This window comes from Ranitomeya variabilis, chromosome 6 (genome assembly GCF_051348905.1).
Source record: "Ranitomeya variabilis isolate aRanVar5 chromosome 6, aRanVar5.hap1, whole genome shotgun sequence".
In the NCBI taxonomy this organism is placed as follows: Eukaryota; Metazoa; Chordata; class Amphibia; order Anura; family Dendrobatidae; genus Ranitomeya; species Ranitomeya variabilis.
The window spans coordinates 3,072,294-3,092,203 of NC_135237.1; the positions used below are offsets into that span (position 1 = coordinate 3,072,294).

The 19,910-nt window shown below is 47.8% G+C and overlaps 1 protein-coding gene across 4 annotated transcripts in view; it reads right to left on the reverse strand.

Annotated features, from left to right (window-relative positions):
* The window catches only part of AGAP3 (ArfGAP with GTPase domain, ankyrin repeat and PH domain 3), a 498,289-nt gene that overhangs the window by 349,897 nt on the left and 128,482 nt on the right, over positions 1-19,910 (reverse strand). For all 4 annotated transcript variants that reach the window (XM_077267735.1, XM_077267734.1, XM_077267731.1 and 1 more), the window contains exons 7-8: positions 8,142-8,269; positions 2,416-2,571 (exon numbers count right to left, since the gene is read on the reverse strand). In XM_077267735.1, the coding sequence (XP_077123850.1) occupies positions 2,416-2,571; positions 8,142-8,269 (284 nt within the window). The remainder of the gene's footprint in view (positions 1-2,415; positions 2,572-8,141; positions 8,270-19,910) is intronic.

Genomic DNA, 19,910 nt, shown 5'->3' on the forward strand with positions numbered 1-19,910 from the left:
CTCATGTTCTCATATCCTCCTCAGGTCCCTGTATTTTTCTCATGTCCCCGTATCCTCCTCTGGTCCCTGTATCCTTCTCATATTCCCATATCCTCCTCCGGTCCCTGTATTCTTCTCATATTCCCATATCCTCATCAGGTTCCTGTATCCTCCTCCGGTCCCTGTATCCTTCTCATATCCCCGTATCCTCCTCCGGTCCCTGTATCCTTCTCATATTCACACATCCTCCTCCGGTCCCTGTATCCTTCTCATATTCCCATATCCTCATCAGGTTCCTGTATCCTTCTCATATTCCCATATCCTCATCAGGTCCCTGTATCCTTCTCGTTCTCATATCCTCCTCAGGTCCCTGTATTTTTCTCATGTCCCTGTATCCTCCTCCGGTCCCTGTATCCTTCTCATATTCCCATATCCTCATCAGGTCCCTGTATCCTTCTCGTTCTCATATCCTCCTCAGGTTCCTGTATCCTTCTCATATCCCCGTATCCTCCTCCGGTCCCTGTATTCTTCTCATATTCCCATATCCTCATCAGGTTCCTGTATCCTCCTCTGGTCCCTGTATCCTTCTCATATCCCCGTATCCTCCTCCGGTCCCTGTATCCTTCTCATATTCCCATATCCTCCTCCGGTCCCTGTATCCTTCTCATATCCCCGTATCCTCCTCCGGTCCCTGTATCCTTCTCATGTCCCCGTATCCTCCTCCGGTCCCTGTATCCTTCTCATATTCCCATATCCTCATCAGGTCCCTGTATCCTTCTCATGTCCCCGTATCCTCATCAGGTTCCTGTATCCTTCTCATGTCCCCGTATCCTCCTCCGGTCCCTGTATCCTTCTCATATTCCCATATCCTCCTCCGGTCCCTGTATCCTTCTCATATTCCCATATCCTCATCAGGTTCCTGTATCCTTCTCATATTCCCATATCCTCCTCCGGTCCCTGTATCCTTCTCATATTCCCATATCCTCCTCCGGTCCCTGTATCCTTCTCATATTCCGATATCCTCATCAGGTCCCTGTATCCTTCTCGTTCTCATATCCTCCTCAGGTTCTTGTATCCTTCTCATATTCCCATATCCTCATCAGGTCCCTGTATCCTTCTCATATTCCCATATCCTCATCAGGTCCCTGTATCCTTCTCATGTCCCCGTATCCTCATCAGGTTCCTGTATCCTTCTCATGTCCCCGTATCCTCCTCCGGTCCCTGTATCCTTCTCATATTCCCATATCCTCCTCCGGTCCCTGTATCCTTCTCATATTCCCATATCCTCATCAGGTTCCTGTATCCTTCTCATATTCCCATATCCTCCTCCGGTCCCTGTATCCTTCTCATATTCCCATATCCTCCTCCGGTCCCTGTATCCTTCTCATATTCCGATATCCTCATCAGGTCCCTGTATCCTTCTCGTTCTCATATCCTCCTCAGGTTCTTGTATCCTCATATTCCCATATCCTCATCAGGTTCCTGTATCCTTCTCGTTCTCATATCCTCCTCAGGTTCTTGTATCCTTCTCATGTTCTCATATCCTCCTCAGGTCCCTGTATTTCTCTCAGGTTCCTGTATCCTTCTCATAGTTACATAGTTACATAGTTATTGAGGTTGAAGGAAGACTTTAAGTCCATCTAGTTCAACCCATAGCCTAACCTAACATGCCCTAACATGTCCCCGTATCCTCCTCCGGTTCCTGTATCCTTCTCATATTCCCATATCCTCATCAGGTCCCTACATCCTTCTCATATTCCCATATCCTCATCAGGTCCCTGTATCCTCGTTCTCATATCCTCCTCAGGTTCTTGTATCCTCCTCCGGTCCCTGTATCCTTCTCATATCCCCGTATCCTCCTCCGGTCCCTGTATCCTTCTCATATCCCCGTATCCTCCTCTGGTCCCTGTATCCTTCTCATATTCCCATATCCTCCTCCGGTCCCTGTATCCTTCTCATGTTCTCATATCCTCCTCAGATCCCTGTATTTTTCTCATATCCCCGTATCCTCCTCCGGTCCCTGTATCCTTCTCATGTTCTCATATCCTCCTCAGGTCCCTGTATTTTTCTCATGTCCCCGTATCCTCCTAATGCCCCTGTATCCTCCTCTGGCCCATTAATTCCCGCATGCCCTTTCTAACCTTCTTTGGGTCCCTTTATGAAGCACAGTTCACCATTTTGGAGGGTTTTGAGTTCAGCGTTCTCTACGTCTGGAGTCGAATGTGCGTCCAGTGCGGTCACCTTTCAATCTGCAGTAAGGATCAGAGTCCCAGCACAACAGCCATCATTCTCCCAACATTTCATATGCTCATTCATCCGATTTACCTGGAGCCAGCCTCCTTCATGCTTCTGTCTTATTCAAGGCTTGAACCTCACATATTCTGCCTGTTCAAGAAGAAGCGGATGTGATCTGCCCCATCTTTCGATTGTACTCACTGTAAAGATGTTGGAGCGACGCTTGCTTTGCTTTCGGATTGGTGTTGGTGTACTGGAGGCGGCAATGGTCTCAATGCGGAGTTCCCGTTGGCTTATACTGGGCGTGGAGGGGACAGATGAAGAATAATCACTGAATGTTCCTCCACCATTTGTGGCCTGAGCAGAAAGATCAACGAGTCACATGACAGGATCCTCATCGAAACAGAACAACAACAACCTTGTCTACTACATAGCTGTGATGTCCGTACAATACACACTGCGCAGAATGATCAGGCCGTCTGTCTGATGGCACTGGTGTGTTCATTCAGTATATCACAAGTGAGTACACCCCTCACATTTTGGAGATCTGACCCTGTGACACAAGGTGCAGTAGTCCGTGTACGGCTTCCTAGGGTCTTATCTGGCTATAAATAAGGAGTAAGACAGCCCAATGGTCCTCACCTGCTCAGGCTGTGTTCACACAACCATTCCACAACCTTAGGCTGCTGCAGATCCACGAGAGATGATCAGGGACCAAAGCGGAAATAAGAACCTGCGGAGGAGGCTGAGAGCACAGGATCCCAAGTCATGCGGCTTACTTGTCACCGGATTTCCAAGCGTTAAAACTTCTTCTTTAGGACAAATCATGTGGTCTTACTTGGAACCCGGTCTTCTCCTCCTCCTTCAATGGCAGAGCAGGTTAACCCTCTAAACATCTCAACACAGCTATTAATGTCTGAACCGCTGGCAACTAAGGGGAGTACACCCATAAGAGAAAATGGACAAATTGGGGCCAAAGTGGGAATATTTGATATTTTGTGTGGTCACCATTATTTTCAATCACAGAGGGCACGAGAGTGTCACAGGTCACCACTGAGATCCTCTTCCCTCCTCCATGACGACATCACAGAGCTGGTGGATATTAGCGACTTTGCGCTCCTCCATCTTCCCACAGAGGAGCCCTCACAGGTGCTCAATAAGGTTTCGGTCTGGAGACATGCTCGGCCAGCCAAGAACCTTTACCCTCAGCTTCTTTACAAGGCACCGGTGGTCTTGAAGATGTGTTTCAAGTCGTTATGTCTGACTACTGCCCTGCAGCCCAGTTTCCGGCAGGAGGGGCTCATGCTCTGCTTCAGTATGTCCCAGTACATGGGGTATTCATGGATCCATCAATAAACCTTAGCTCCCCACAGCCAGCAGCACTCATGCAGCCCCAAAACAATGACATTCCCACCAGCATGCCTGACTGTAGGCAGGACACACTTGTCTTTGTGCTCAGCACATGGTTGTCACCTCACACGCTTGACACCATATGAACCATCTAAGATTATCTTCGTGTCATCAGAGAACAGGACGCAGTTCCAGCAATCCACGCCCTTAGTCTTGTTGTCTTCAGCACAGTGTTTCATCTTTAGAAGAATCATCAATCTGGGACGACGAAGACCAATGCAGTGATGCAGTGTGCGGCGGTGCATGGTCTGCGCACCAACAGGCGGACACTCCACCCCTGTAACCTCTGCAGTAATGTGTATGGTCTGAGCGCTGACAGGCGGACCCAACCCCTGTAACCTCTGCAGTAATGTGTATGGTCTGAGCGCTGACAGGCGGACCCAACCCCTGTAACCTCTGCAGTAATGTGTATGGTCTGAGCGCTGACAGGCGGACCCCCCACCCCTGTAACCTCTACACCAATGCTGGCAGCACTCAGATGTCTATTCTGATAAGACCCCCTCTGGAGAGGACGCAGAGCACACGCACTCATCTTCTTTGGCTGGCCATAGTGAGGCCAGTTCTGAGTGCACCCTGTCTTGTTACACCACTGCATGGCCTTGGTCACCGTGCTGCAGCTCAGGTTCATGGTGTACTCACTTTTGTTGCCAGCGGCTTTGACATTAATGACTTTGTTGAGTAGAGGGAAATTTACACTGTTATACGAGCTTTATCCTTATCAAAATATCAGAGGTGTACTCACTTTTGTGATATACCCTAAGTGTGTATATTCACACATGGTATATGCATAAACTTACACACTGCTCAAATTAATAAGGGGACACCAACACCACAATGTAACTCGGGGTCAGTCACGCTTCTGTGAAACCAACCTGTCCAGTTAGGAAGCAACACTAATTGTGAATCTGTCTCCTGCTGCAAATTAACAGACAGCAGGTAGAAATGATCAGCAATTAGCAAGACAACCCCTATAAAGGAGTGGCTCTGCAGGGGTGACCACAGACCTTTTCTCTGTTCTCAGCCTTTTTGGCTGTTTTTGTCACTTGTGCAATTCGTCATTGCTCTTAGCCCAAGAGGTACTGCAGCACGAGCCAGTGTCCACAACCCACAAACATTGCTCAGGTTGTGCAGCACATCCAGGATGACACATCAATGCGATCTGTGGCAAGAAAGGTAGCTGTGTCAATGCGATCTGTGGCAAGAAAGGTAGCTGTGTCTGTAGTGTCCAGAGCATGGAGCAGATACCAGGAAACCGGCCATTAGACCAGGAAACGTGGAGAGGGCAATAGGAAGGCAACAACCCAGCAGCAGGACCGCTACCTCCTTCTTTGTGCAAGGAGGAATAGGAGGAGCAGTGCTAGAGCCCTGCAAAATGACCTCCAGCAGACCACAAATGTGCATGTGTCTGCTTAAACTGTCAGAAATAGACTCCATGAGGGTGGTCTGAGGGCCAGAGGTCCATCAGTGGGTGCTGTTGTGCTTACAGTACAGCATCGAGGAGGGTGATTGGCATTTGGCAGAGAACACCAGGATTGGCTCCCTGTGCTTTTCACATACGAGAGCAGGTTCACACTGAGCACATGTGACAGGCGAGACAGTGGAGACACCGTGGAGAGCGATCTGCTGCCTGAAACATTCTGCAGTGTGACCGGTTTAGCAGTGGGTCAGTAATGGTGTGGGGTGGCATTTCTTTGGAGGGCCGCATAGCCCTCCATGTGCTCGCCAGAGGTAGCCTGACTGACAATAGGTACCAGCACTGGGCCCTGGGGGTTCCTTCTGATACATGACCATGCTTGGCCTCAAGTGGTTGAAGTGTGTCAGCAGTTTCAGCCTGATGAAGGCATTTAAGCTATGGACTTGCCCGCCTGTTCCCCCGACCTGAATCCAATCAAGCACATCTGGGACATCATGTCTCGTTCCATCCACCAACGTCACTTTGCACCACAGACTGTCCAGTTAACTGATGGTTTAATCCAGTTCTGGGAGGAGATCCCATCATTTTTAGCTTTTATTGTTCTCAGCTCATTCCACTATGTAATGAATAAAGATTTACAACTGGAATATTTCATTCAGTGATATCTAGGATGTGACATTTTAGTGTTCCCTTTATTTTACTCCTCTGACTACATCTCGGTGGGTATACTGATGGTGGTCTCCTCCTCTCTGCTCAGCTGAGTACATCCCGGTGAGTATACTGATGGTGGCCTCCTCAGCTCTCTGATCATCTGAGTACATCCCGGTGAGTATACTGATGGTGGTCTCCTCAGCTCTCTGATCATCTGACTACATCCCGGTGAGTATACTGATGGTGGTCTCCTCAGCTCTCTGATCATCTGACTACATCCCGGTGAGTATAGTAATGGTGGCCTCCTCAGCTCTCTGATCATCTGACTACATCCTGGTGAGTATACTGATGGTGGCCTCCTCAGCTCTCTGCTCAGCTGACTACATCCCGGTGAGTATAGGAATGGTGGCCTCCTCAGCTCTCTGATCATCTGACTACATCCCGGTGAGTATACTGATGGTGGTCTCCTCAGCTCTCTGCTCAGCTGAGTACATCCCAGTGAGTATACTGATGGTGGTCTCCTCAACTCTCTGATCATCTGAGTACATCCCGGTGAGTATACTGATGGTGGTCTCCTCAACTCTCTGATCATCTGACTACATCCCGGTGAGTATACTGATGGTGGCCTCCTCAGCTCTCTGATCATCTGAGTACATCCCGGTGAGTATACTGATGGTGGTCTCCTCAGCTCTCTGATCATCTGACTACATCCCGGTGAGTATACTGATGGTGGTCTCCTCAGCTCTCTGATCATCTGACTACATCCCGGTGAGTATACTGATGGTGGTCTCCTCAGCTCTCTGATCATCTGACTACATCCCGGTGAGTATAGTAATGGTGGCCTCCTCAGCTCTCTGATCATCTGAGTACATCCCAGTGAGTATACTGATGGTGGTCTCCTCAACTCTCTGATCATCTGAGTACATCCCGGTGAGTATACTGATGGTGGTCTCCTCAACTCTCTGATCATCTGACTACATCCCGGTGAGTATACTGATGGTGGCCTCCTCAGCTCTCTGCTCAGCTGAGTACATCCCAGTGAGTATACTGATGGTGGTCTCCTCAGCTCTCTGCTCAGCTGAGTACATCCCAGTGAGTATACTGATGGTGGTCTCCTCAGCTCTCTGATCATCTGAGTACATCCCGGTGAGTATACTGATGGTGGTCTCCTCAACTCTCTGATCATCTGACTACATCCCGGTGAGTATACTGATGGTGGCCTCCTCAGCTCTCTGATCATCTGAGTACATCCCGGTGAGTATACTGATGGTGGTCTCCTCAGCTCTCTGATCATCTGACTACATCCCGGTGAGTATACTGATGGTGGTCTCCTCAGCTCTCTGATCATCTGACTACATCCCGGTGAGTATAGTAATGGTGGCCTCCTCAGCTCTCTGATCATCTGACAACATCCCGGTGAATATACTGATGGTGGTCTCCTCAGCTCTCTGATCCTCTGATTACATCCCAGTGAGTATAGGAATGGTGGCCTCCTCAGCTCTCTGATCATCTCACTACATCCCGGTGAATATACTAATGGTGGTCTCCTCGGGTCTCTGCTCATCTGACTACATCATGGTGAGTATACTGATGGTGGTCTCCTCAGCTCTCTGATCATCTGACTACATCCCGGTGAGTATAGTAATGGTGGCCTCCTCAGCTCTCTGATCATCTGACAACATCCTGGTGAATATACTGATGGTGGTCTCCTCAGCTCTCTGATCCTCTGATTACATCCCAGTGAGTATAGGAATGGTGGCCTCCTCAGCTCTCTGATCATCTCACTACATCCCGGTGAATATACTGATGGTGGTCTCCTCGGGTCTCTGCTCATCTGACTACATCATGGTGAGTATACTGATGGTGGTCTCCTCAGCTCTCTGATCATCTGAGTACATCCCGGTGAGTATACTGATGGTGGCCTCCTCAGCTCTCTGATCATCTGACTACATCCCGGTGAGTATAGTAATGGTGGCCTCCTCAGCTCTCTGATCATCTGAGTACATCCTGGTGAGTATACTGATGGTGGTCTCCTCGGGTCTCTGCTCATCTGACTACATCATGGTGAGTATACTGATGGTGGCCTCCTCAGCTGTCTGCTCATCTGAGCACATCCTGGTGAGTATACTGATGGTGGTCTCTGCTCATCTGACTAAATCATGGTAAGCATACTGATGGTGGTCTCCTGCTGCTACTGACAAGCGACAAACTCAAGTCCTCCCTTACAATGGCTGCCCAGTAGCCCTGCAGAATATGGCACCCCGGTATACAAACTCCCCTGTAAGGACTTACAATGACATGATAAAACAGACGATAACATCAGATGTCCGCCGAGCAGCTGCACAGCCTTGGATGCAATGTGAAATATCTCCCACGATAATAGTAAATGTCCATAAGTGCTGGCCGTGTGGACTCCCCAAATGAACGCACACCAGGCTTTATTTCTACCCACCTGATTAATGTGCATGGACGGGATGGTGGCTGTAGACACAGAAGAATGGCTCGGCGAATTGGGCAAAGATTTGCATGGACCAATTGAAAGCTGCTGCTTCTTCCGAATTGCGACCACCTTCTGAGCCACTAATCGTCACATGAAGGAAAAGAACAATGTGAAAGGAGAAAAACAATGGTAAGAAGAGGACCTAAGACACAAAGGAGAGCTGCACAATGTCACTATAGGGGCAGTGAGCATATAAGTCAACAGAATATACACTCAGGAGGGGGCATATGGAGTGAAACGTATGAGCAATGAGAGATGAGTGTATACTCAGGAAGACGTATAGAGCGAAACATACCAGCAATGAGAGATGAGTGTATACTCAGGAAGACGTATAGAGCGAAACATACCAGCAATGAGAGATGAGTGTATACTCAGGAAGACGTATAGAGCGAAACATACAAGCAATGAGAGATAAGTGTATATTCAGGAAGACGTATAGAGCGAAACATACAAGCAATGAGAGATGAGTGTATACTCAGGAAGACGTATAGAGCGAAACATACCAGCAATGAGAGATGAGTGTATACTCAGGAAGACGTATAGAGCGAAACATACAAGCAATGAGAGATGAGTGTATACTCAGGAAGACGTATAGAGCGAAACATACAAGCAATGAGAGATAAGTGTATATTCAGGAAGACGTATAGAGCAAAACATACCAGCAATGAGAGAGGAGTGTATACTCAGTATGTTTCGCTCTATACGTCTTCCTGAGTGTCACGGCGCCGCCGCTCCTGCTGCCCTGCCTGCTGCTCTGCCCCTTGCTCCCTTCTCCGCTTGCCGGAATACTTAACTGCTTCGGCGCGCTCCCCCTGCAGGCGCACGTTCTTCCTTCTCTTCATGACTCACCGCAGCTTCTGGGATTCCGCTGGCTGCGCGTGTGCACCTCGCACTCCAGCTCCCTCTGCACACACGCACTTTCCCTTTTGATATACTGGCGCACCGCTTCTCCTCTCTTTGACCCTGGAGGACCCTGACCCGGAAGTCCTTCTGTGTCTCTTCTATTTAAGGTAACTCTTCCTCTGCTTCCTTGCCTGATTGTCATTTGTCCTCATTTGACCCAGGTCCCTTCATACCTTGCTCTGTCCTGTGCGTCCGTCATACCCTGCCTGTCCTGTGGTTCCGCCATACCTTGCTCTGTCCTGTGCGTCCGTCATACCCTGCCTGACCTGTGTTTCCACCATACCCTGCCTGTCCATTGTTTCCATCATACCCTGCCTGACCTGTGCTTCCGCCATATCCAGTCCGCCCTGGGCGTCCGCCATATTCTGCCTATTCTTAGTCTCAGTCATTGCCAGTCTGTCCTGTGTCTCCATCATAGCCAGATCAGCGTCTTTTCCGCTCCTACCTCCTGTCCCCGGATATCAGCTTCTGCGGCAATAGTCTCCCTCGGGCCTGCCCCTAACACTCCCTGTATTGGGGGTGGTCCACCAGGCCAGCTCACCCTTGGGAGGTTCGTTGTCGTGGTTCTGCGGGTTCACTTTAGGAGTTCCGAAAGATCTGACAGTACAATCAGTCCATGGACCCCGCTGGTACCCCAACTCCTACCCAAAAGGAACTACTGTTCCTCCGGGAGAACCAGTCTAGGGTCATGTCCTTCTTGAAATCCATGGAGTCTTGTCTCTCGTCTCTGCAGGCCTCCGACCCTGGCAGTGCTCCGCAGCTGGCAGGTCTCCAACAGGAGCTTGCTCGGCAGCGTGACACTCAAGCCCACATCCTTAATTTCATGGCATCTGTGGATGATCGTCTTCGTGTCCTCCAGTCTCCTGCTTCTGTTTCTTCTCAGTCCTCAGCCCCTCACCCACGCCTCGCCTGGCTAAACCACCTCATTACAGTGGAGATCCTAAATTATGTAGGGGGTTTCTGAACCAGTGCCAACTCCATTTTGAGTTGCTCCCTATTCAGTACCCTACTGACCGAGCAAAGGTGGCCTTTGTAATTTCCCACTTAGAGGGAGAAGCTTTAGCTTGGGTAAACCCTCTCTGGGAGCGAGATGACCCTCTTGTCTCTCAACTATCCATCTTTTTAGATACTTTTCGTAAAGTATTCGATGAACCGGGTCGTTTGGTCTCTACCACCGAGTCCCTTTTTAACCTCCACCAGGGGTCTCTTTCTGTGGGTCAATAGGCCATTCGGTTGTGCACACTTTCATCTGAAATAGGATGGAACAGTGAGGCATTGGTGGGAGCCTTTTGGTGAGGGCTCTCATCTCGAATTAAGGACAAATTGGCGGGTCGGGATACTCCGACTTCCTTGGAAGATCTTATATCCCTGGCAACCCGCATAGACTTGCGCTTCCAAGAGCGTACCTAAGAATCCGCTAGGGAGAGGAGAGTTCCTCGTCTTCCTTCGGCTATTCTGAGTCCTTCCCGTCCGCGTCCTGTGACGACTTCTGCTGTTTCTGTCCCAGAGCCCATGCAGGTGGATCGTCTCAAACCAGCGGAACAGCGCTGGAAGGAGAGACTGGCTCAAGGTTTCTGTTTCTATTGTGGCAGTGCGGCTCATCTTTTGCGTTCCTGTCCTTTGAGGCCGGGAAACGCCTCAGCCTAAGACAGGTAAGAGAGGTCTCCCTAGGTATCCCTGAACCCTCTCAACCCCTCACTCTTTCAGTTCTTTTGCATCTGGGTAATAAGCGTTTTTCTGATTTTGCTTACATAGATTCCGGGGCAGGCGGGAATTTCATCCAACTCGAGGCAGTTAGAAGGTTGCGGATTCCGGTTACATCCCTGGAGACTCCTCGATAGATTGCGTCTGTCGATGGTCAACCTCTGGGGAGTCCGTTACCTTGGTTACTGAAGAGTTGGAACTCCAAATTGGAATCCTGCACTGGGAGAAGATTGTCTTCTATGTGCTGCCCTCCTCGTCCCATACAATTTTGCTTGGTCTTCCTTGGTTGAGGACTCACGAGCATTGTCTTGACTGGCGGTCTGGTGAAATCCTGAGCTGGGGACTCTATCAGAGTAACTGCCTGCTTTTTGTTCAGCCAAGAAAAACTCCTCGTCCAATTTCTGTGCCTGCTAACTTACCTTCCTCATATTTGTTTCTTTTTTGTCGAAGACATCCAAGAAAGACAGAGATCCTGCCTCCACATCGACCATACGACTGCCCAATCGATCTTGTACCTGGCTCCACTCCACCCCGGGGTCGTATCTATCCTTTGTCTCCAACCGAGACCCATGCCATGACCGAATATGTCCAGGAAAATTTTGCTAAAGACTTTATTCCAGGAAAATTTTGCTAAAGACTTTATTCGCAAGTCCTCCTCTCCTGCAGGTGCTGTTTTTTTCTTCGTTAAGAAGGATGGATCCCTCCATCCATGTATTGACTACCGAGGCCTCAACAATCTCTCGATCAAAAACAAGTATCCTCTACCTCTTATTCCAGAGTTGTTCGGTCCCCTTAGGGGAGCACAAATTTTCACAAAATTGGATCTTCGCGGAGCTTACAACCTAATCCGTATTCGTTCTGGAGACGAGTGGAAAACCGCCTTTAACACCCGAGACGGCCACTATGAGTATCTAGTAATGCCTTTCGGCCTGTGTAATGCTCCAGCAGTGTTCCAGGAGTTCGTGAATGATGTCTTCCGGGATCTACTCTACTCCCGCGTGGTGGTAAATTTGGACGACATTCTTGTGTTTTCCTCGGATCTTGCTTCCCACAGGAGAGATGTCCGCCAAGTCCTATCTCGTCTTAGACAGAATCATCTTTATGCCAAACTCGAGAAGTGTGTCTTTGAACAATCTTCGTTACCGTTCCTCGGCTATGTCATCTCTGACTCAGGCTTACGGATGGATCCGGATAAAGTATCTGCCGTTCTTAACTGGCCACGTCCTCAAGGTGTAAAGGCAATTCATCACTTTCTCGGGTTCCCAAATTACTACTGGCAGTTTATTCCACATTTCTCTACTCTGAGTCAAGGCAGAAATTGAGGAGACCAAAAGGGTCCAATCCTCACATCTGGACTTCGGAAGCTGAAGAAGCATTTCGGTCTCTTAAGCAAGCCTTTGCTTCCGCTCCTGTACTTCGTCGTCCTGAGGTCAACAAGCCTTTCATCCTTGAGATAGATGCTTCTGCCATTGGCGCTGGCGCGGTACTTTCCCAGAGATCATCTTCTGGACAACTGGCTACTTGTGGTTTCTTTTCCAAAATCTTCTCCGTCTCGGAGCGAAATTATGCCATTGGCGACAAAAAACTATTGGCCATCAAGTTGGCACTGGAGGAGTGGCGGTATTTGCTGGAAGGAGCTGTTCACCCTTTCAAGATCTATACTGACCACAAGAATCTGGAATACATCCGTTCTGCGCAAAGACTAAATTCCCGACAGGCCAGATGGTCGTTATTCTTTGCCCGCTTTGACTTTGAATTACATTTCCGTCTTGGCAACAAAAACTTCAAAGCTGATGCCTTGTACAGATCTTTTCTTGCATCCGATGATGAAGAAGAACCTTCACATATCATGGATCCCAGCAAGATCATTCTAGTAGCTCCAATCAGCATGTCTTCCTTACCTCCAGGAAAGACCTTCGTCCAGGCAAACAAGAGGTCTCGAGTTCTACGTTGGGGTCATGCCTCCAAATTAGCAGGCCATGTAGGGTACAAGAAGACACTACTCGCTCTCATCACGTGCTATTATTGGTGGCCGTCTCTCCTACAAGACGTCCGAAGTTTTGTCGCCTCATGTCCTTCTTGTGCAAGGAACAAGGTTCCTAGACATTTGCCTTCCGGTCTCTTGCATCCACTTCCTTCGGCTTCCTGGCAACACATCGCCAGGAATTTTATTAGTGATCTTCCTCGCTCTTCTGGACATTCGGTCATTTTTGTAGCCGTGGATCGATTTTCCATTTTGTCCCTTTGCCTGGTTTACCTTCCGCTCCAGAGTTGGCAAGAATCTTCATAGCTCACATCTTCCAGATTCACGGTTTTCCTCTACACATAGTCTCTGATAGAGGAGTCCAGTTCACCTCTCGATTCTGGCGCGCTCTATGCAAGCTGATGAATGTTACTTTGGATTTCTCTACTGCTTACCATCCACAGACCAATGGACAAGCTGAGCGCACTAACCAAATTCTAATGACCTATCTCCGTCATTTTTCCAAGTCATCATAATAATTGGGCTGATTTGCTTCCGTGGGCTGAGTTCACGTACAATAACCATATCAATGACTTCTTCCAAATCTCCCTTCTTCATCGTTTATGGGCAACATCCTGAAGTTCCTCGGCCGATGCTTCCTGTCTCGGGTGTGCCAGCGGCCGATCTTCTGTCCGAGAAGTTCTCCAGGGTCTGGCAGGAGACCAAAATCGCTCTTGAAAAGGCACAGGTCAGGATTAAGAGACATGCCGATAGACGCCTGGATCCTCCGTTATATCGGCCACGTGATAAGGTCTGGTTGCCTTCAAGGTTCATTCGTCTTAAGATCCCTTCGTATAAGTTGGGTCCATGGTACATAGGTCCCTTAGAGGTTTTTGCTCATATCAACGATGTTTCCTACAAGTTGAAGTTGCTCGCTTCACTTCGCATATCCAACTCTTTTCACGTTTCCCTTCTTAAACCTGTCGTTTTCAATCAGTTCCATGCTTCCCCTACTCTAACTCCTTTGCCTGTTTTCGACCCGGATGTTTTTGAGGTTAAATATATTCTTGCCATGAAAAGGTCTAGAGGTAGAACCCTCTTTTTGGTTGATTGGAAGGGTTTTGGTCCCGAGGAGAGGTCTTGGGAGCCCCGTGAGAACATACAGGCTCCTCAGATTTTAGATAGATTTCTTTCAGGTGTTAGAAAGAGGGGGAGTAAGAGGGGGTAAGGGGGGGTACTGTCACGGCGCCGATCTGCGCCGCCACTCCTGCTGCCCTGCCTGCCGCTCTGCCCCTCGCTCCCTTCTCCGCTCGCCCGCTCCCCTGCAGGCGCACGTTCTTCCTTCTCTTCATAACTCACCGCGGCTTCTGGGATTCCGCTGGCTGCGCGTGTGCACCTCGCACTCCAGCTCCCTCTGCGCACACGCACTTTCCCTTTTGATATACTGGCGCACTGCTTCTCTCTTTGACCCTGGAGGACCCTGACCCGGAAGTCCTTCTGCGCCTCTTCTATTTAAGGTAACTCTTCCTCTGCCTCCCTTCATACCTTGCTCTGTCCTGTGCGTCCGTCATACCCTGCCTGTCCTGTGTGTCCGCCATACCCTGCCTGTCCTGTGTTTCCACCATACCCTGCCTATCCTGTGTTTCCGCCGAGTCGAGTGTATATTCAGGAAGACGTATAGAGCGAAACATACCAGCAATGAGAGATGAGTGTATATTCAGGAAGACGTATAGAGTGAAACATACCAGCAATGAGAGACGAGTGTATATTCAGGAAGACGTATAGAGCGAAACATACAAGCAATGAGAGAGACGAGTGTATACCCGGGGAGAGGTACAGCAAAATGTACGAGCAATGAGGCGCAGATTACTCATTGAGAAGTATAGAAACGTACAAACAATGAGAAACGAGTGAATACTCAGGGAGAGGTATAGAGTGAAACATGAGCAATGAAAGATAAGTGTATACTAAGTGAGTAATATAGAGTTATACATAGGAGTAACGAGTGTTATCATAGATAAATTATAAAATCTATAAAGTCATCTCATAGTTCTCACAGTGAACAATGAAGCCTGGCTTTAACTATAACTTGGAAAGGGAACAACGCGGACACACGGAACAACTCTGCGGGTATGTGCACACGATCAGTAAACGTCCAACCTGCAGCATCCAGATGTTACAGCATAGTGTATGGCATTTCAAGAAACCATATCTCCACTATGCATGCAGAGATGGACATGCGGCGCGTCCCTCCAGAGAAATGTCACCAGTACAATGTATTCAGTGATCACATGTGGATCCACCCGCGTTCAGTAGACGGCAGCGCTTTGGATGCAGCAGACATGCGCTGCCCATTCCCGATTATGTGCACACAGATCTGACCTGAAGTGGCTTGTCTGCCGGGACCTGACACACAGTCTGGGCTTAGTAAACACCAGAGAAATCAACAAATGCATCACTGACAAAGACAATTCCTTTGAACACCACGAGAGTTCTCTCGGACATTGTGGCACCGAAGCCCAGTTATGAATTTTGGGATTTTTGTTTAGGCACAGGTCCTATAGCTAAGGGAGAGATATTTTTGTCATTGTGACAAAGTGGTAAACATAACAATTAATTATATCATGGTGTAACCTGCCAATCAGACCCAAATTAATATCAGACAGAGGGTGAACATTATATGTGACATGGTGGCTACTTATGGAAAGCTAAAAGTATAACAGGAAATATGGCATTAATATCTCCCGCCTGGGTCTTCCAGGAGCGACGACATCCTTACAGTTGGGGACTCCATCCTTTTCTAAAGACTTAACCACATTCCATGACCAGACCAGATGTGGACGCAACCTTTATCTGATAAAATCAGAGATTCTCTCATTGTTCAGTCCTGGAAGACACCGTTCCTTGTGGTTCTATACGGTTTCCAAAAAAGGGATCTCCGAAATTCCACAGGTTTAGTACTTTTCCTTTGTGATCCCTTTTTATTTTATGCCATTGTATATGCTGTATTGAATGCACACAAGGAAAATAAAATAAAAAAGACAGCACTATTCTGACCGCAAACCTTGCGTAGTATTCAGAGGAGACTAGTATGGCGGTATACAGGTGATCCACCCGAAAAAAACAAATCCTTGGTGCAAGCTTCAGGAAGAGATAAGATTAGCACTGACGCAAGTAAGTATCTTAAGAATAAAAGTTTATACAACATGGAGCCGGGGACGGTCACTTAGTACTACACTAGCACTTCAACAGGTCCAGGTAATATCCTGTACTGTTTTGCCTATTTTTTAACATCTTTTGTATATTTTTATAATCACTGCCTACATTTTGGATTAAACATATAAAATTTAATAGTTCTGTTCTCCCTGCTCTATAAGCCACACCCTTGAAGCCATAGCTACCTGTAACAAGAGGCTAATCGCTCTGTATAAACAGTGGGTTGTGACAGCTAGTTTCTTTTGTTATTAATGAGTTTGGCAGAGACACATGTATACTCCGGAAGATGTATAGAGAGGAACATATCAGCAATGAGAGCCAACGAGCGTATTCTGAAGGAAAGAGTACCCCCGACGAAGGTTGTAACAAACGTGCGTTGGGGTGGGGACTACACACACTACTGGACTACTCTGCAGGTATTGTTATTTCTACCTCGGATTACACTAGAACATTTGTTCTTTACTCTACTGACCTCTCCCTCACTGCACCTGTGTGGCTTTACTGTGTTCGGATTACACATAGTCTGACTCTGTGGGTTATATAGACCGGGCCTCCCCTCTTAGCACATATATAGATTTACTGGATATTGCTCCCTTCGCCTATATCCTTTCAACCATACTACTATTTGTAACAGCGATGTATTTTCTTCCTTCCTGACACATACGGCTATATGGCCACTTACCGCTCCTTTCTCGCGTTTTTCCCATTGTGATTATGGGTCATCTTTAGCAGTTTGATCAAATACAGTTTGTTTCGCACAGGTGACTTAACCTACGGATTACTGTCTTTGGGGTTTCTCCCACTGCCCTATTGGGAGATACAGTGGGTACGGAAATTATTCAGACCCCTTTAATTGTTTCACTCTGTTTCATTGCAGTCATTTGGTAAACTCTAAAAAGTTCATTTTCTTATTAATTCTCATTAATGTGCACTCTGCTCCCGATCTTGATTGAAAAAAACAGAAATGTAGAAATTTTTGCAAATTTAATAAAAAAGAAAAACTGAAATATCACATGGTCATAAGTCTTCAGCCCCTTTGCTCAGTATTGGGTAGAAGCCCCTTTTGAGCTAGTGCAGCCATGAGTCTTCTTGGGAACGATGCAACAAGTTTTCACCCCTGGATTTGGGGATCCTCGGCCATTCTTCCTTGCAGATCCTCTCCAGTTCCGTCAGGTTGGATGGTGAACGTTGGTGGACGCCATTTTCAGGTCTCTCCAGAGATGCTTCATTGGGTTTAGGTCAGGGCTCTGGCTGGGCCGGTCAAGAATGGTCACAGAGTTGTTCTGAAGCCTTTGTTATTTTAGCTGTGTGCTTAGGGTCATTGTCTTGTTGGAAGGTGAACCTTCGGCCAAGTCTGAGGTCCAGAGCACTCTGGAAGAGGTTTTCATCCAGGATATCTGTACTTGGCCGCATTCATGTTTCCTTCAATAACAACCAGTCGTCCTGTCCCTGCAGCTGAAAAACACCCCCATAGCATGATGCTGCCTCCACCATGTTTCACTGTTGGGATTGTATTGGGCAGGTGATGAGCAGTGCCTGGTTTTCTCCACACATACCGCTTAGAATTATCACCATAAAGGTCTATCTTCGTCTCATCAGACCAGAGAATGTTACTTCTCATAGTCTTGGAGTCCTTCATGTGTTTTTTAGCAAACTCTATGCGGCTTTCATATGTCTTGCACTGAGGAGAGGCTTCCGTCGGCCACTCTGCCATAAAGGCCCGACTGGTGGAGGCTGTAGTGATAGTTGACTTTCTGGAACTTTCTCCCATCTCCCTACTGCATCTCTGGAGCTCAGCCACAGTGATCTTGGGGTTCTTCTTTAACTCTCTCACCAAGGCTCTTCTCCCAGGATTGCTCAGTTTGGCTGGACGGCCAGGTCTAGGAAGACTTCTGATGGTCCCAAACTTATTCCATTTAAGGACTATGGAGGCCTCTGTGCTCTTAGGAACCTTGAGTCCTGCAGACATTCTGTTGTAACCTTGGCCAGATCTGTGCCTTGCCACAATTCTGTATCTGAGCTCCTTGGCCAGATCCTTTGGCCTCATGATTCTCCTTTGGTCTGGCATGCACTGTGAGCTGTGAGGTCTTATATAGACAGGTGTGCGCCTTATCAAGTCCTATCAGTGTAATTACACACAGCTGGCCTCCAATGAAGGAGTAGAACCATCTAAAGGAGGATCACAAGGAAATGGACAGCATGGGACTTACATATGAGGGTCTGAGCAAAGGGTCTGAAGACTTATGACCATGTAATGTTTCAGTTTTTCTTTGTAGTTAAATTTGCAAAAATTTCTACATTTCTGTTTTTTTTCAGTCAAGATGGGGTGCAGAGTGTACATTAATGAGAAAAAAAATAACTTTATAGAATTTACCAAATGGCTGCAATGAAGCAAAGAGTGAAAAATGTAAAGGGGCCTGAATAGTTTCCGCACCCACTGTGTGTATAATTACTGCGACGTTACTCCGGCCATCCATAGCTCTCTATCCTAGATGACTTTCGGCTTTTCTCATACTGGAGACATTGTTACTTATCGCAGGCAGTACCCAGATATTATCATTTTTACATGTTAATATAGTTGGTAGAAGCATGTGCACCATTTCGTACAGCGCCACGCTTCTACCAACCATATGTGTTTTATTACACCAATGTTTCAGAACAATCAGTTCAGCTTTTTTTTCTCCTTTTCATTCAGATCTTTCTAAACTGTCTCTCTGTTATGAGTCTGAAGATATATGTGCACATACTATTGTGGACTAACCATACATCTTGCCGACCTTGCTTATGGTCCATTCTCATGGAGAGGTATACAGCGAAACGTGCGTGCAACGAGAGAGGAGTATATACTCCGGGAGAGGTATACAGCGAAACGTGCGTGCAACGAGAGAGGAGTATATACTCCGGGAGAGGTATACAGCGAAACGTGTGTGCAATGAGAGAGGAGTATATACTCCGGGAGAGGTATACAGCGAAACGTGTGTGCAATGAGAGAGGAGTATATACTCCGGGAGAGGTATACAGCGAAACGTGCGTGCAACGAGAGAGGAGTATATACTCCGGGAGAGGTATACAGCGAAACGTGCGTGCAACGAGAGAGGAGTATATACTCCGGGAGAGGTATACAGCGAAACGTGCGTGCAACGAGAGAGGAGTATATACTCCGGGAGAGGTATACAGCGAAACGTGCGTGCAATAAGAGAGGAGTATATACTCCGGGAGAGGTATACAGCGAAACGTGCGTGCAATGAGAGAGGAGTATATACTCCGGGAGAGGTATACAGCGAAACGTGCGTGCAATAAGAGAGGAGTATATACTCCGGGAGAGGTATAGAGTGAAACGTGCGTGCAATAAGAGAGAAGTATATACTCCTGGAGAGGTATACAGCGAAACGTGCGTGCAATAAGAGAGGAGTATATACTCCGGGAGAGGTATACAGCGAAACGTGCGTGCAACGAGAGAGGAGTATATACTCCGGGAGAGGTATACAGTGAAACGTGTGTGCAATGAGAGAGGAGTATATACTCCGGGAGAGGTATACAGCGAAACGTGCGTGCAATGAGAGAAGAGTATATACTCCGGGAGAGGTATACAGCGAAACGTGTGTGCAATGAGAGAGGAGTATATACTCAGGGAGAGGTACAGAGCGAAATGTGCGTGCAATGAGAGAGGAGTATATACTCAGGGAGAGGTATAGGGCGAAACGTGTGTGCAATGAGAGAGGAGTATATACTCCGGGAGAGGTATAGAGCGAAACGTGCGTGCAATGAGAGGAGTATATACTCCGGGAGAGGTATACAGTGAAACGTGCGTGCAATGAGAGAGGAGTATATACTCTGGGAGAGGTATAGAGCGAAACGTGCGTGCAATGAGAGAGGAGTATATACTCAGGGAGAGGTATACAGCGAAACGTGCGTGCAATAAGAGAGGAGTATAT